The sequence below is a fragment of the Strongyloides ratti genome, assembly GCF_001040885.1.
Source record: "Strongyloides ratti genome assembly S_ratti_ED321, chromosome : X".
NCBI lineage: Eukaryota > Metazoa > Nematoda > Chromadorea > Rhabditida > Strongyloididae > Strongyloides > Strongyloides ratti.
The window spans coordinates 2,025,682-2,043,855 of NC_037309.1; the positions used below are offsets into that span (position 1 = coordinate 2,025,682).

The 18,174-nt window shown below is 19.2% G+C and overlaps 5 protein-coding genes across 5 annotated transcripts; 3 read left to right on the plus strand and 2 right to left on the minus strand.

Moving 5' to 3' along the window:
* Positions 1-234: 234 nt before the first annotated feature.
* Positions 235-2,301, minus strand: SRAE_X000042600 (Histone-lysine N-methyltransferase EZH2; the record flags this gene model as incomplete). The annotated part of the gene is made up of 1 exon (XM_024644769.1): positions 235-2,301. The coding sequence occupies one exon, from the start codon at positions 2,299-2,301 to the stop codon at positions 235-237; it is 2,067 nt and encodes a 688-aa protein (XP_024510295.1).
* An 850-nt stretch (positions 2,302-3,151) lies between these two features.
* Positions 3,152-3,619, plus strand: SRAE_X000042700 (Hypothetical protein; the record flags this gene model as incomplete). The annotated part of the gene is made up of 1 exon (XM_024644770.1): positions 3,152-3,619. The coding sequence occupies one exon, from the start codon at positions 3,152-3,154 to the stop codon at positions 3,617-3,619; it is 468 nt and encodes a 155-aa protein (XP_024510296.1).
* A 3,642-nt stretch (positions 3,620-7,261) lies between these two features.
* SRAE_X000042800 (Immunoglobulin-like fold domain-containing protein) lies at positions 7,262-11,031 on the plus strand (the record flags this gene model as incomplete). The annotated part of the gene is made up of 4 exons (XM_024644771.1): positions 7,262-7,277; positions 9,074-10,536; positions 10,578-10,725; positions 10,784-11,031. The coding sequence occupies 4 exons, from the start codon at positions 7,262-7,264 to the stop codon at positions 11,029-11,031; spliced, it is 1,875 nt and encodes a 624-aa protein (XP_024510297.1).
* A 1,465-nt stretch (positions 11,032-12,496) lies between these two features.
* Positions 12,497-13,246, plus strand: SRAE_X000042900 (LD30746p; the record flags this gene model as incomplete). The annotated part of the gene is made up of 2 exons (XM_024644772.1): positions 12,497-12,859; positions 12,899-13,246. 2 exons carry the CDS (start codon positions 12,497-12,499, stop codon positions 13,244-13,246), a joined length of 711 nt encoding a protein of 236 aa, XP_024510298.1.
* An 855-nt stretch (positions 13,247-14,101) lies between these two features.
* Positions 14,102-18,019, minus strand: SRAE_X000043000 (ATP-binding cassette sub-family C member 8; the record flags this gene model as incomplete). Its single annotated transcript, XM_024644774.1, has 1 exon — positions 14,102-18,019. One exon carries the CDS (start codon positions 18,017-18,019, stop codon positions 14,102-14,104), a length of 3,918 nt encoding a protein of 1,305 aa, XP_024510299.1.
* Between the last annotated feature and the right edge of the window lie 155 nt (positions 18,020-18,174).

The window sequence follows — 18,174 nt, forward strand, 5'->3', positions numbered from 1 at the left end:
ATGATTTTAAAAAGTTCATAATATAATGATATATATATATATATAATATAAATATATATATTAATATTTTATAAAATTATTTTATAAATAAACAAAATTTATATAGTTTTTATTATTAAAATGTAAAATAAAATTTTTATCACAAACATTTTTTTTTTGGGAGAATATTGTTATTGCAAAGACAAAACTATATTAGGAAATATTATCTTAAAAATATATAAATTAATGTTATATTTATGAACCATTTTTGTTTGGTTTTTCAATAAAGCCTTTTTTATGTTGATTTGTATAACGATAATCAAAAAGTAGTTCTTCACCTTTAGATATATTTTTAGTAGCATAAAGACCTATTCTATGATTACCATTAACAATCATAACTTTGGCAGCACAATTTGGATTATCACTTGAATGATTAATAAATCTGGCAGAATTTCCATAATTTAAAGCATCTATATGTTCATCTTCATTAAGTACAAAAAGGTAACTCGATTTTTTTGCATCACATATTCTACCACGTCTCTCAGCTTCTTCATTTGATATAACTTCACCTTTATATTCAATAATAAATTCGCCTTTTAATATACTTTCACCAGCAAAAGCACCATTTCCAGCTATAGGTGATTGTTTAATATCAATATTTTTACAAAGATTTCTTTGAATAAAACAATTTTGGCAACTTTTACAATCTTTTTTTTTAATACCATCAAATGAACAAGAGTCACATGTCATTGGAAGACATTCCCATCCTAATATAAAACATGGACACCTAGTTGTACTACAATCACCAGCTTTACAATGACAACCAGTAAATTTTGTTTTACAATTTGGAGGACAACCACACGAATCATAACAAATATGTTTATTTATTGCACATGGACATTTATTTTCTTTTGTACATGGACCAGTATGACAACAAGGATTATAAATTACCATATTGTTTACAGTACCATCACTCTTTAAATAACTTGATATATTTTTATAAAATTTTTTATATGGTATAGGAGTTTCTTGATCTTTTGTTAAAACAAAATATTCTTTACATGGTGTATTTTGCAAATGTTTTTCAATATATTTTGCAACTTTAAAACATTCAATATCTATTTTACTAAATTCAACAATATCACTTGTTATAAGGCAAGGTTTGTTACCAAATAAAATATATAATTCTCGTATTTTTGATGAGGTTAATGATGGAAAATCATTTTCTTTATATGTATATCTTTTCATATTAGTTTGAAGTAACCAACATAATTTACTACATGGTCTTGGATTTTCTAATTTTACTTTATTTTCATGTATATATCCATGTGGTATTCCTTTAGGTTTTTTTTTATTACAATTACAACCTGATAATAATTGACATCTTGGACACATATTAAAATTTTCAAAAACATCAAATGTTTTTTTTGTCATTTCAATTTCATATGATTTAAGATCAATTTTTAATGCTGGTAATGGTCCAATAGATGGATATATATATACTATATTTTGTAATATTTCATCATGTGATTTTTCAGGAAAAAGTTTTGTTAAACTTTCAACACCTTTCATTATAATTTCTGGAGTAAATTTACGCTCAAATATATCATCTTCTGTTCCTCTAACTCCTTCAGGAAATAAATCTTCAAGATTTTCTTCATCTTTACTATTAATTGATTCTTCATTTTCTTTAATAATTGCATTACAAACATAATCATAATATGGTTTATCTTCAGTTTTAAAATTAAGTGATGTTGTAATAAAACATTTTGACTCATTAGGAATATAATTTTTATATGGTACTGTTGGTACATTAATAACTTTTGATATTTCAGGTGTTACAGTTTTTCCATTATCTTTTATTGTATCAAATTTTTGTACTAAAATATTACAATTACTTACTTTATTTTCATCATCAATCATATTTGGGCATTTAATTTTTTCACCAATATTTATTTTTAAATCCATTTTTTTCCATTCAGTAGTTTTATTAATATGTATCTCTTTATTAATATCTTTTTCTTCTGTTTCTTTAGAAATTTTAAAAATATTTTTATTTCTTAAAATATTAAGTGATTCTTTTTCATGTTCATCGAAAATTTGTTCCATTACTTTAACAACTGTACAACATAATGAAATATCAGCAACATTAGCATAATCTGATTCTTTTAAATATCGATATACCTTATTTTCAATATCAATACTATTTTGAGCTGATGAAGAAGACAAAGATGTAGGGCGTTTTGCAAAAATATTATTTCCATAGTTATATTTCTTAGGTATATTATTTTCTGGTGATTTAAAATTTTTTTGCCGCCCCATATTTTTTTACAGCTAAAATATACAAAAAAAAATATATAATAAAAAAAAAAATAATAAACAAAATATTTTAAGTGATAAAAAAAATGGTATAAAAGTATTTTTAAATGTAAACAATTAAATCAAAAATAATTAATTTAATTAAATTTAAGAAAATTAAAAATTATAATGGCAATATTTATAAAAAATTGTTCAAAAATAATTAACAATTCTTAATTAGGAAAAATTGGAAAAATGTAATATTTTGTTTACGACTTGGTATGATATGTATAGTAAATAAATAATTAATAAATATTGTATCAGTAAAAAAAAAATTTTTTTTTATTTTTAAAAAAAATATAACATATAAATTTAAAAATAATTTAAAAAAATTATTCATATATATAAATAAATGAATGTTATCAATTCAAAACAACTTTTTGAATAAAAAAAAAAGAAATTTTTAATATTTATTTGTTATGTTTATAAAAATATGAAATTCTTACACTTTTCAATAAATGTATATGTTATATTAATACCAATCCAATAAAAAAAATTATTTTGTGAATAATTTCAAAGTTTTTTTTTAAGAAAATAAAAATATAAATTTCATTGTAATATAAATAAATTCTTCATTGAATAATTAACGTTAACCATACATGATAAGTCATAAATTTATACAAAAGTTATCACTAATCATGATATTTTAAAATGCTTGTTTTTTTTTTTGACGAAATATTAAAAAAAAGGTTTTAAAATACATCATATAAAATAGATGGAAAAGAAATATTTTTTAAAGTGACGCTTACCAATTTTCTTGATATTATTTTTTTATAAAGAAAATACTATTAAATTTAATAAATTTAATTTTAAAATGGATATTTCAACTGGATTTTTTAGTAATCAGACTAATACTATTATCGGCCTAGTTATTTTTGGCGTATTAATAATCTTTCTTGTCATCCTACTTTCACTTTGTCTAATATTCTACTTTAAATATACCAAAAGTAAAAGAGAAGTTAAACAAATAGCTTTACCTAATGGTTTGGTTATTGTAGATGATTCAAAAGAAATTATAAAAAAACAAAAAGAAGATGAAAAAAGAAGGATGATAGAGGATAAACAAAGAAAACAGGAAGAAAAAAAAAGAAGTAATGGTAATAAAAGTATATCTTTATATAGTAATGATCCTCGTACAATAAAAGCATCAAATGTTGCTTCTGTTTGTTATTATCAATATCCAAAGCATACAAATAATAATGGACGGTTTTTAAAATCACACAATTCACATTATGGACATACGTATGCAATTGAACCAGATTATAGAAATAATTATTATTAAATAAGATAAAATTATAATTATATAATATCATTCCTAAAAGTTTACACTTTTTTTTTAATTTTATTATACCCATTTAGAACATTTTATTTTTAACATAATTTTTCTTTAAAAATTTAAGTTAATTTAAGAATAGTAAAATATTAATAAAATTATTTTAAAAAGTACTTTTTTAAATAAAGTAAAAATATTAATAAAAAGAGAATATATTTATGCGTACTTCATTTTTGCTATAAATAGGAATGTAACTTCTATAAAGAAATTTAATAAAATTGATTGTGTTTACAAAGTGTGTCAAAGTTGTTTATTTTCAATTGATTCAAACAAATATAATAAATGTAGTAAATTTATACTAAGATAGTTGTACATAATAGGTTTCATTTTAATAAAGTATTAACATTATAAAACTAAAACTAAACACAAAAAAAGTAAAGTATATTAAAAAAAAGTTAATAATATATATAACTTATATATTTTATTACTAACATCAAAGTGTTGTTATAATAATCCGTAAAAAAATAATTAAACAAAATTATTAGATGAAAATTAAAAGTAATATTATTTATATATTATTAGTAAATTAAACAATAATAAATATTTAATATTTTGTAAATAATTCTTTTACTTTTATAAATACTTGCCATTTTATTTATTTATTTTGTTTGTAATAATATATTAAAATTCTATTAAAAGTTTGGTTATAATTTATGAGATTTTCAGATATTAATAAATTTTGAAAATTAAAATTATTCTTTTTTTATATGGTTTTAATTTATACAAAAAGATATATATAAATCGTGTTTTAAATAAATTAATAAAATGGTAAAAATAGAAATTAAAAACTTAATTATTATTTTAAAATTTAAAGAAAACTTAATTGAATTTTTTTCCATCAAAAACAAATTAATTATTTTTATTATTTCACTTTTTTTTTAACTAATAAATATTTAGGAAATAATTTAAATATTTTTATTTATAGTAAAATTAAAAGAATCTAATGATTCAGTAAAGAAATATATACGATAAATATAACATTTAATATATTCATTACAAATTAATTTGTAGAAAAATACCACGATATTTTTTACATTTGAAAAATAATATTTTAAAAAATTGGTTGGTTGAACATAAATTTTATGTTAATTTGTTATATAAAAATATCTATAATATTAACATTTAAATTTTTTTTATAAATTATAAGATATGAAATTAAAAATAATTTCTTTCAATTTGTTAGTTTTAAAAAAAAAACTAATTTATTTTAAAGAAAATGTGTAACGTGAAGAGATAAAATAAATATTCATTTAATAATGATTAAAATAAACTAATTTAGTTGACTAATCTTTAATAATATAAATAATAATGATAATTTTAATGTAAAGATCAAAAGGAAGAAAATAAAAAATTTTTGTCTTTAAATATACGTGAAAAATAAAAGTAAGTCAAAAATAATGTTTAAAAGTATGTTAACTAAATAAAACAAGCAAGAAAATTATTATATAAATATTATTTGTATAAACATTATTTAAAAAATTTTTTAAAATAACTTTTTAATTTATTTTTAAAAAAAAAGTTTTAATAAACAAAACCAATTATTAAAAAATAATTGTCCCATAAAAATTGATAAAAATTTTTTTTTTGATATATTATTTATATTAAATTTTTAAAGGAAGTATAAATAATAAAGTTTAATATAAATATTAAAATTAAATATAAAACTTTAAAATGAAGTGCAAAGGGTATTATTCAAAATAGATACATTCCATCCCAAATAATGGTTTAATGTTTACTTTAAGAAATGATAATATCTAATGTTATTTTACTATGATTATGACATATATTGATTTAAACTTACATTAAAAGGTAAAATATTATAGAATTATTATATATATTAATTTTACTTTATTAAAAAATATTATATTAAAACTTGGCAAATAATATTATTAATAATCAAATAAAAATATAAATTTTTAGCTATTTTTTTCAAAAAAATTTGAAATAATCATTAAAATATCTAACAAAAATATTAAATATAGTTAATATATTTTATTTAAATGAGAAAATAAAAAAATTTTGTTATTGTTTCAAATAAAAGAAATTTCCAATTTGAATTAAAAAAAGACATCAAAGATTATTAATATTAATTTCAATAAAAAAAATATTTTAATAGCAATGGGAAAATATTTCAAATGAGCATGTTGAAATAAAAAAAATTTTGTACAAAATTGTCTGTTTGATTGAGACGATAAAAATCTAGACAACAAAAATATACATTGATTTTTATTTTAGCATTAAAATTTATATGATGCTTATACTTTGAATAAAATGCTATGACTATGTAGTTATTTTCATATTGATAGACATTTATTTTAACAATAACAAAATGAAGATATCGCATGTAATATATTAAATTAATTAATTTTTATTGTATATACAACTATGTTTAATTATTAAAAATAATAATCTTAAATTCATTTGTAAGTTAAATATTCTGCTTAATGTAAGTAAAAAGTTACATGATAAATTTAAAAATATTCCTGTTTTTTTTATTTTTATATAGATAGTTTTTTTATTTAACAGTTTTAAGTTAATTTGATTCATATGTATTTAAGTTGCTTAATTACTTTATTCAATTAATTTTTTTACTAATTTGATAATAAACAAATTTTTATATAAGCACTTATATATCATAAAATTGATTCCAATGTTAAAAATGTAATATTAAAATTTTGATCAAATCTTTAAAATTTATAAAACTTTTGTGTTTATATATTTTGATCACCATGTCAGATATATTTTTTTTACCATTTTATAAAAGAAAAGAAATAAATAGTTTAGAAATACATAAACTAATATTTCTATTGTGCTGCATTTAGAATATTAAAACAACACTAATCATACTAATAATTCTTAATTATTAATTTTACACTTAGAAATGTTATATATAAACCTCTGAAATTTGCTTAAAATAAAATATTCTTTGTATTAATATTTTTTAAGAATTTAGTACTTAATTTTACTAATAATATATTAATTTGCTTATAATATACATTTATTAATAGATAATCAATTTGAATATTTATAATATAACTATTTAAAACATTTATAATTCATAGTACTTTTTCATAAATTCATAAACAAGCACATGTTTTGTATAAAAATTTGATTTAAAAATAAATGGAACAATAATTTCCATGTGAGTAAAATTATTAGATGACCAACGTCAATAATTACATAGATAAATTGAAATATCAGAGCAAAAATAAAACTTAGAACTTTTATTACTGATAAAACGATAATAGACAATTTTATTTATTTTTAATAAAAATATCTAATTAAAAAAAAGTATTTATTCCATATAAATTTCTTACACATTTCTTACACATTTCTTATAAAATGTGTTTTTTTATATATGAGTATATTAATAAAGTACTAATAAGATTTTGAATTAATTTATTAAATTTTGTTTTAATTTTTTAAATTTCATCTTATTCAAATATATGAGATAATTTTATTTCAAACTATATATAATTTTCATGATGTAAAATTTAAGAAAAAAAACTTCATATAACAGTTTAGCAAAAAATCTTTTCTAAAAATTATTTAATTTTATTGTATAATAATTGTTTTCAATTTACTATTATCATGATACTTTTAAAAGGTTAGTATTTGTTAATATTTGTTTATTTCAAAATAGTAATTTTTTTAAATTTTATTTTTTAATTTTACTAGCTTTAAATAAATCAATTAATTTATAATTTTTTTTACTATAAAAATTTTTTTAAAACATTAGATTTAATTATTGCTTTTTTTGTTGGTTTTAAATAAAAATATTATATATTATTTTTTAAATAATTTATGAATAAAATTTTACTATTAATTATTTATAATTATAAACAAATTAAATGACATTTTAATAATTTTCTAAAAGTAATATATAAGATTAAAAACTATATAACATAATAATGAACGAATTTTATAAATCTTTGATTTATAAATTTATAAATTGACATTGATCAACTTTATAAATAAAAATTAATTATTCTTTTTAAAGTTTTTTCTAAAAATATGTTGATATCAAACAATTCTAAAAAAATATGGTTAAAATAAAATTATAAATAAATGTTACTAATTAATGTAAGATAAAAAATTGATATAAAAAATGTTTTTTTTTATTTACTTTCAGATATTTTTTAATTCATTTACTTGATTTATAATATATAGACAGCTTTTGTTAATATGTTGATACAATAATTTATCTACAAAATAGAAATAATAATAAATTATTAATCTCTTCCAATAAAATTATTTGGTTATATTACAAAAAACAATTATATTATCGACGAATTTTTAATGATATTATAAGATGTTTAATACTGATTTTAATATTTAATCATATTTAATATGATAAAATCATTTTATATAAAATTTGATAATAAATTTAAAATCAAAATATTGGCATTTGGACAATTCTAAATTGCTTCTAATTATTGAAAATAAATAAATTTATAATATTTAATTTATTAATCTTTATCATATAAATTTAATGTAATATAAAAACACATGATAAAAATATTTTATAATATTTTAAATAAATTAAAAGTTAAAAATATTTTTTCAATAAAATTAAATTTTTTATGATTTTTGTTTAATATATATTAAAGTTTTAAGGCTGTATTCAATTGAAAATATAGTTGTTTAATGTGATCTTTGAAAAGCAAAATTTTAGATATTTGTAATAAAATTTAAAATACATAAACTTTTTTTTTTTGTAATTATTTAAAATAAATAATAACAATTCAAGTTATTTTTATTGTACAAATCACTCAAAATTTTAATTGAATATCTCGATAATTGATAAATGATGGTATAACCTCTATTTAAAGTGTTGGTGTTTTATTTAAATAACATACAATCATCCTCCCTATATTTTTTAGTTCACTTATCTTTTAAGATATAGTTAATTGTTTATTGAAGCAAACACTCACTAATGCTAAGATTATAAAATCTTTTCTTATTTTATTAACAATAATTCAAAAATATATTATCATTTTTACTGGTTTATTTATATATATATATATATATAATTCTTTTATTATATTTAAAAAATTTACTTTCTATATATATGGTATAATTATTAAAATGAAGTAGAATAAAATAAATAATTTAATAAAAAATGTTTCATAAAAATTATTTGTTATTCATGATCTAATTTGGAATAAAACAACTTTTTATTATATCAAATGAGTCAGGTAAATTTTATTTTAGTAAATTCTTTTACCCAGCATGAATAATCAACTGTTATACCTTTTTTTTAAAAAAAATATCTTTATCTAAAAAAAATAGAGTGTTTATATATCTGTCTTTTATAAATTACATCATTATTTAAATAAAAGTTTTACTGATAATACATACAATTTAATTATTATTTAATATTAAATTTAAAAAAAAATGCAGTTTTAAGAAAAACATCAAAAAAATATTTGATAAAAAAGCCTATTTGTGATGACAAAATAACAAATTTTAAATTAGAAAAATCAAAACAAATTAAGAAATTACCATCGAACAAAACAAATATTGATAATTCGTTTATATGTGAGACAATAAACAAATTTGAAGAACAATCTGGAGATAAAAAAATAAAATATGAACAAGATTCATTAGATATATCAAATGTGAAATTAACAGAAGAGTGTTTCAATGATGAAATAACTACAAATAAAAGACAGAATAAATTTAAACATGATTTTTCTTTTCTTGATAAATATAAAAATGTCAAGAATAGTTTAGATCAAAAAAAGAATTTCATTGAAAAAAATAAAATTTTTGATAATGAAGTTTCAAAAAATTTTGTGGTAGATAATGAATGTTTAAAGAATGAAAAAATAACAAAAACATATCAAATACATAAATGTCTTGAAAAAGTAACAAAAAAAGTATCATTAAAATCTAAAATAGATGAACAATTTGTAAATCAAGATTTTAGTTTGGTAGATAAATTGTCAGAAAAAGATAAAAAATTAGTAAACAATGATGTTAATAATTTAGATAAAGTTTGTGATATCAATACCAAAACAGCAGAATTTTTAAAAGCATCAAACACTTCTGTATGCTATTCTTCTAATAATATTCCTAAAAAACGTTCTATAAAAAACAAATCTATTGAATTTGATAAAGAACCATGTGACAAGAAAATAAGTGTTAAGAAAGAGGACAGTAAATTAAAAATTGCAGATATTGTTGAAGAAAATTATAGCACTTGTAAGGAATTATCTAAAAATATTATACCATCAGATGAAAAAAAAAATTTATCAAAAGCATTAAAGCAAAATAAAATCTTACCATGTTCAAAAAAAAAAATTATCAGTTCTAATGTAACAAAGTCTAATAAATCATTGACAAAAAGTATAACGTCAAAAGATGTGAAAATTGGCAATGAAAAAGATATTCAAAATAACAAAATGAAACCAAATTTTGTTATCAAAAATCAAGAATATAAATTACAGTGTGGAAGTAAAATGATAATAAAGCAACGATTAATTGCTAATCCAGAACCAATTATAGCAATTAAGGTTAATGATCAAACTCTAGAAACAAATGAAAATGTTAAAATTATAATAGAAAAGGAAAGCACTAATTATTCAATAATTCTTTTAATAGAAAAATTAGACACTCATTTGAATGGTACATTTTTATTTACGGCTTCAAACGTCTTGGGAAATGATGAAAGTATTGTTAAAGTAAACATGAATACTAATGAAATAAAAAGGCAGATAAAAACTAAAATATCTCATATTGATAGTACAGAAGAAAAATATGTTAAGGAAGATGAAAAGTTGGAACTTTTGTATTTTATCAAAACAGATGATTTAGTAGAAATTCAAATGTTAAAAAACAATCTACCATTAAAAGATTCTAACGTTTGTTTTACATTTATAGTTATGTTTTATATTATTTTTAGTTTAACATTGAAAAGAAAAACGAAAAATATGTGGTATCAGTCAAATTTAAAAAAGTATCTTTATCTGATGGTGGTGAATATATTTGTAGAACTATAACTAAAAATGGCGAAACTAATATAAAAACTTTAATATATGTTGATAAAAATGGTAATATTAAATATATATCTTTATCATAAAAAAAAATAACTTTATATATATTTTTTAGATGTCAAAGAAAAAAGTCAAATGTTAATGAAAGATGAAGTTCCAAAGAAAAAAAAATCAATTCCAAAAGCAATAAAAATTCCTGATAAAATAAATTCTTTATATGGTGAACCAAGTACAAAAGTGTCAAATGTTAATATCACAGCAGAAATAGAAAAAAATATTAATTTTGAAAATACTGTAAATATAATTTTAAATCAAAAAAGATCAATTTCTTCTTATATTAAATTAAAAATTCCTAAACCATGATAATGTAAAAATCAAAAAAAAAATTTATAATTTAAAAGAAAATGTTTAGAAAAAATTTTACTAACAACACAAAAAGAAACTTCCCATTATTTTGAGAAGGGTTAACGGCAAAATTATGGATATTTTATTTTTCTTTCTATAAAATATTTGCTTTATATAAATAAATTTATTGTTAAAAAATATTTTATAATTTAATAAAAAAAAAAAATAAATTATTTGACAGTATAAAATATTTTTATTTTATGAAACCGCTGAAAACTTTTATTGAATTAATAAGAATATAACAAAAAACGATAAACAAAAGCAATATTTTTTTAAAAGTTTATATGTAGTTACAATATTTTAGATTAATTAGAAAAAATAAATAAAATTATTTCTATGAAAAATATTATTATTTTATTGTTATAACATTGAATAAAATTTTTATACATTAGTACAAAAGTTTTTTCAAAAATAACTAGCTATTATAATTAAAAAAATAGGTATATTTTTTAAAACTTATTATGTTGATATAGTGATGTTTATATTTTCTTTATATAAATACTATATTTCTATATTTTGACAATATTCACTTGTAAAATAATTCATTTTAAAAAAAATATTAACGTTAAACTTTGAAAGTTTTCATTTTTATGATTCTTTTAAAAATCAAATATTTGTGTACGAATAATAATTAAAATAATGATAAGAAATATTTTCTTGAGAAAGAGAAGAATATTTTGTATAAGTAAATTTGATGAGTAAAATAAATGAAACATTTTTAAACCTTGAAGCTTTTGGAAAGTTTTGAAAGAGTTTTTTTAATGTTAGAAATCAATTAATCATGAACAATTATTAGTATATATTTATAGTTTTATATTTTTAAGATCCATAATTATTTATGATAAAAGTAATGTATTTTGAATCTTTTTATTAAGTAAAAAAAATTTAAATCTTTTTGTTTTCAATCTTTCGGTAACAAATAAAGTCGCACTACATCTTTAAAATACAAAAGTTATTTCTATATTTTTTCGAAGAATCATACGATGATTTTATTCTTTATTTTGATTTATTTAAATATTTAACATTTTCGTAATTTTTATGTAATACCATTGCTGCAGAATATTTTCGTTTTAAGAAACTTTATTTTTGTTGGAAAAATGTATTGGTTTAAAATAAAAAATTCTGGTTCAAATTGTAAACCATCAAAATTTTTTAATAAATATGGTTTCAATTAAGAATATAAAATAGTTAAATTGGAAATATGTTTTGTCATTATTTTTTCAGAGTTTTCTATTTAATAAATTAATATTTTTATTATTTCTTTATTTATGTTTTCATTCTTAATGACGTGGAAATTACTTTTTATATATTTATTTTTGAACATTACATTGATTTTTAAATGATTATCACTTATAATTAATGGATAGATATAAATAATATTTATGTTATATAAACCATGCATTAACAAATCATTTTTAGTGATATGTATTCAATTTATACTTTGATACTCATTAATCTTATTTATTTTCTGGGTACGGCTCAAGCTTCCTTTTCAAACTATGACGAAGTTGGGTTATCAATCTTAGTACCAGCACGAGGAAGGGAGTGTTTTTATCAACGTGTTACAGATCCAAAATATAAATATATTGAATTTAGTTATCAAGTAATCAGTGGAGGTGATTTAGATGTAGATGTTAAAATAAATGGACCACATTCAGAAGAAATTATTACTGATACTAAACAAAGTGATGGAACACATAAAATTGATGTTACAGCTGAGAATCGCGGTCACGGAGATTATTCAATATGTATTGATAATTCATTTAGTTATCAAACATCTAAATTAGTATGTTTTCATATTCAATTATAATTAAAGATTTTTTAGGTATATGTTGAAGTTTATATGCTTGATCATGAAGGAAGATATGGTGAAATGAATAAATTATCTAACGGTGCTTTATCATCATTAAGTGATAAAATTTCTAACTTTGATATGACCTCACAGAATATAAAAGAAAAATTAAACATTATTCAACAAGATCAACAACATCTTCGTATTGTTGAAGCTAGAGATAGATCGATAATGGAAGCAAATTTTGAAAGAATTAACTTGTGGAGTATGTTAGCAACAACTGTGATGGTCATCACATCCATTATCCAAGTTTTTACTGTCCGCGCTCTATTTAATTCTGGTGGTGTAGTTGCAAAAGTCTTTGAATTTTTGGATCGTTAATTAGCTAAATTGTAAATTATAAATTATTAACAGCCACAAATACACTATAATAAAATACGTTTTTTTTAAACTTTTTATTTTAAAATAGAAATAAAAGATTAACTTATTTTTTAAAGTGTAAAGAACTATAACAAATTTCATCATGCCTTTCAAATTTTAAAATATTTTATTGTTAAATATTTATATTAGTTTGTTTATTATTAGATAATTACATAAACGTTATAGATATTTGTTATAAAAAAATAACAATTGATAAAATATTAAATAAAGATGCAATTTATTTCCAATCGCCGTAAATTTTTATTCGAAGTTGATGATATGTCATAAAATGATTAGCAATAATTATAAAATATTTTAGTTATATATAATAAAAATAAGTATAATGCTATTTCTTTTATTTCTCATGCAATTTATGTTTTGAATTCTTTTTTAAATCAAATATTTTTTGTTAAATAAGTTTCGTTTAATTACACATAACATAAATGAAACATTTTCAAATAATTTTCATGAATCACATGAACAATATATCGTGACAATAAAACAATGTTAAAATCAAATATAAATATTTGATATAAAAAATATTAAGTTTATTTCACTTAAATTTTTTTATGAATTTTAAAATTCTTACATACCAAACAAATTAAATATTATATACTAACATAAAGTAATTTTTTGAGTTTATTTAAAATTTTAAAAAGAATAAAAATATAATTAACAAATAAAGTAGAAATAGTTTATTATAATAAGTAAAAAAATAATTTGCTCTATAAGTAATCATGTTTTGCAAATTTTCTTAAATCCTTATAATTATTTATGATATCTTTACAAAGCAAATAGTAAGGTATATTTTTGATATTATTTTTCTTTTAATTTTCCACTTTGAATCATCGAAAAAAATAATGAATCATGATTTTTTAGTAGATTTGAAGGTGTATCAAACTCAACAATTTTTCCTTCATTAAGAACAATAATTTTGTCGTAATTCATTACCGTATTTAGACGATGTGCAATAGCAATAACAGTACTTGATAAAAATTCATTTTTTATTGTATTTTGAATTAATTGATCAGTATGATAGTCAATTGCTGATGTTGCTTCATCTAAAACAATTATTTTTGATTTTCTTAATATAGCTCTTGCTAAACAAATAAGTTGGCATGTACCAACACTTAAGTTTGATCCACTTTCTGATATAATAAAATCAAGTCCTTCATTTTTTGAATAAAAAAAATCTTTTAAATTTGATTTTTCTAATGATAACCATATTTGACTATCAGAATAATTATTAAAAGGATCTAAATTAAAACGAATAGTTCCAGAAAATACAACAGGATCTTGAGGAATTATTGTAATATGATTTCTCAAATTATGAAGGCTAACTTTTGCAATATCAACACCATCTATAAATATATTTCCATCAATAGGATCAATTATTCTAAATAATGCTAAGGTTAAAGAACTTTTACCAGAACCTGTTCTTCCAATTAAACCAACTCTTTCACCACCTTTTATATGTATATTAATATTTTTTAAAACTAAATCTAAATTTGATCTATATTTCATTGAATAATTTTTAAATATTATTTCACCATTATTTGGCCAATTTTCTGTACAATACTTTTCAATATTTTTATCATTTAATTCTGGTTCTGTTTCAATTTTAGAATATTCTAATAATCTTTCAACGGAAATAACATTTTTTTCTAATTCATTAAGTTCTCTAACTAAAAAATTTAATGTTTCACTAATACCTAAAGAATATGTTATAGCTAAAGCAATTAAACTTGAATTAGTAATCCAATTTATTTCTTTAAAAATAACACAAATAATAACCATAATTACTAGAACACAATTTCCAATAAATTCTAAACGTACACCTAGCCATCGATCACCACATATTCTTAAATAATGAATTTTCATATTACGATCAATATTATAATTTAATTTTTCAATAAATGGAATAATTTTACCAAAACCACGAATAATTGAAGTTCCTTGAATACTTTCACTGAAATGTGAATATACTAGTGATGTGTTGACACTTAACAATCTTTTCAATTGCCCTGATGTTAAGATATAAAGTTTTAAAATAAATCCATATACAAAAAATAATGGAATTATAAAAATAATTAAGATTGGTATTGTAAAATTGATTATTGTTAATGTTACTATAAGTTTACCAACAGAATTAATGAAATAGCTAAAAAATTGTGGCAGTGGACGATCAATAATATCAATATCTTTTCCAAAACGATTTAATATTCTTCCAATTGGTGTTGTATCAAAAAACAACATTGGTGATTTCATAATATTATAAAAGATAGGTGTATGTAAATTTTTTGAAGTATTAACTGTAAGATAAATTAATGCCATTGTAGAAAAAAATAAAACAACATTTTCTACTATACCATATAGTGCATAAATTGTAATTCTATTATAAAGATTTGTTTTATAGTTATTTGTTGTTTCATTTTTTATATTATTATTATAATCATTAGACCATGATGTTAACCAAATATTTCTTCCTAATTGTAAGTAACTGTAAGCCATTATTCCCAAAAAAAATAATAATACAAGTTGATAATTAGCCGTTTTAAAATATTTTAAATATACTTCTTTTTTAACTCTTCCTCTGTCAATGTGTTCTTCTTTTATTAAATTACCTGAATTTGTTTTTTCATTTTCTAAGTCTCTTGATTCTATTGATGATGTCGATGATAATGTACTATTAATTCTTGATAAAGGCAATAACTTTTTATTTTCAATATTATTATCTATGTTTATTGAATCCAAATTAAATTCTTCATCATTGGTTTTTTCTTTTTTAACAGACATTATAAAATCGTTAAAAACGTTAGTTTTATCATTAACCAGATTATCATATTTTCCCATTTTTATAATTCTACCATCTTCCATCATAATTATTAAATCAGCTTTTTCTAATATGTTAACATTACTTGTTACTAAAACTCTTGTCTTGTTTTTAAGAATGCCATAATTTCCTAAAACTTTATCAAAAATATGTTTTCCAACATGACAATCAACTGCAGATAATGGATCATCCAATAAATATATATCAGAATTTGAATAAACTGCTCTAGCTAAACTTATACGTGCCTTTTGTCCTCCTGACATATTAATTCCTCTTTCTCCAATTTCAGTTTGATCTCCATTTGGGAGAATATTTATATCTGGTACTAATGCACAACATTCTACAACTTTTTGATACAATTTATAATTAAAATCATTACAAAATAAAATATTGTCTCTTAATGACATATTTTGAATCCATGCTTGTTGAGGAAAATATGCAATTAAACCATTAACTTTAATCATTCCAGATAATATTGACATTTCTTTTAATATTCCAGAAAGAAGTGAAGATTTTCCACTACCAACTTTACCAATAATCATTACTAAACTACCTTTTTCTATATTCAGATTAATTTTACTTAAATTATGATGATAAGAATCCCAAGATAATGTACATTCTTCAATTGAAATTGATCCAATAGATAAATTTTTATTTTTATTATTAATAAGATAATCTTTTTGAAAAATAATATCATCATCATATTCATCAGCTGTCAAGAATTGTTTTATTCTCTCATTTGATACAATTACTTTTACTGTATCTTCAATCATGTCAACAATTAATATTGTTGGTGTTTCCATTAAATTAAACAAAGTTAATGAAACAAAAGCAACTTGTGGTGTTAAAATATTACTTGCATCAGTTAATGTAAATGTAGCAAATGTAAGTAAAGGCACAACAAATAGATAACTATTACTAAGTATATAAATCAAATTCCTATATACAGAAACATTCTTTAAATAACAAATTTCTTTTATTCTAATTTTTTCAATCAATTTTAATATAGGATTTTCCCATGCATATAATTTTATTACTTTTATTCCATTCAAAATTTCATTTAATATTTTAATTCTTTCATCTTTAATTTTGGTTTGAATATTTTCATTTTTTTTAATAAATGTAGAAAATAGATATGTAAGTATGACAAGTAAAAACATAACAATTATTCCTGATAATGCAAAGTATTTTAATGTTTTGACAAGAAAAACTAAGACTAATAATAATTGTAATGGATTTGCCCAATACTGATGAATTTGATTTACACAAAGTTGTAATTTTTCAATATCAATTGCCATAATATTTACAATCTCTCCAACTGTTTTTTCTTTTCTAGCAATATTAGATAGTTTTAATGATTTTTTGTAAACGGCAAATGTTAATGCTGTTTGAATTTTTGTGCCCAAAGTAAATGAAACATAATAATAATAATTTTTACATATAGATCTGATTTCAGATACAATAAACATTGAAATACAATAAAATATTCCAACATATGAAGATGAATTTTCATCAGAAAGTAAATTTATCATTAATTTTAAAAATATAGGATCTGCAAACTGTAATATGTCACATAAAAATCTATTAACACCAGCTATAAAAAAATCATATTTAAACATTTTAAAGCAAACTAAAACTACTGATGGTAGTGGTACTTTTTTTATAGTTTTATATTTCTTAACATCTTCAAAATATTTATTTATACATGGTGTCCAGTATGTTTCCCATAAATTTTCAATATATTCACTCTTAATATCATAATTTAAATCATATAAATCATCAATTGTTAAATCATTTTTTGATCCAAATATTGCAAATTTATTATACCACCAAAATGTAATTCTTGATAAAAAAGATGATTGTAATTCCATTGATATAAAACCATATTCAAATTTTTCCATACTTTTATCAGCAAATGAAAAAAATATTGTTTGTAAACATAAACAAAAAAATATTAATATAAAAATAATATTTGGAAAATTGATATTTTGTGAAATGTTACAAAAAATGATATGAATTTCAGGTAACGATGATATAGTAAATAATAACCATGTAA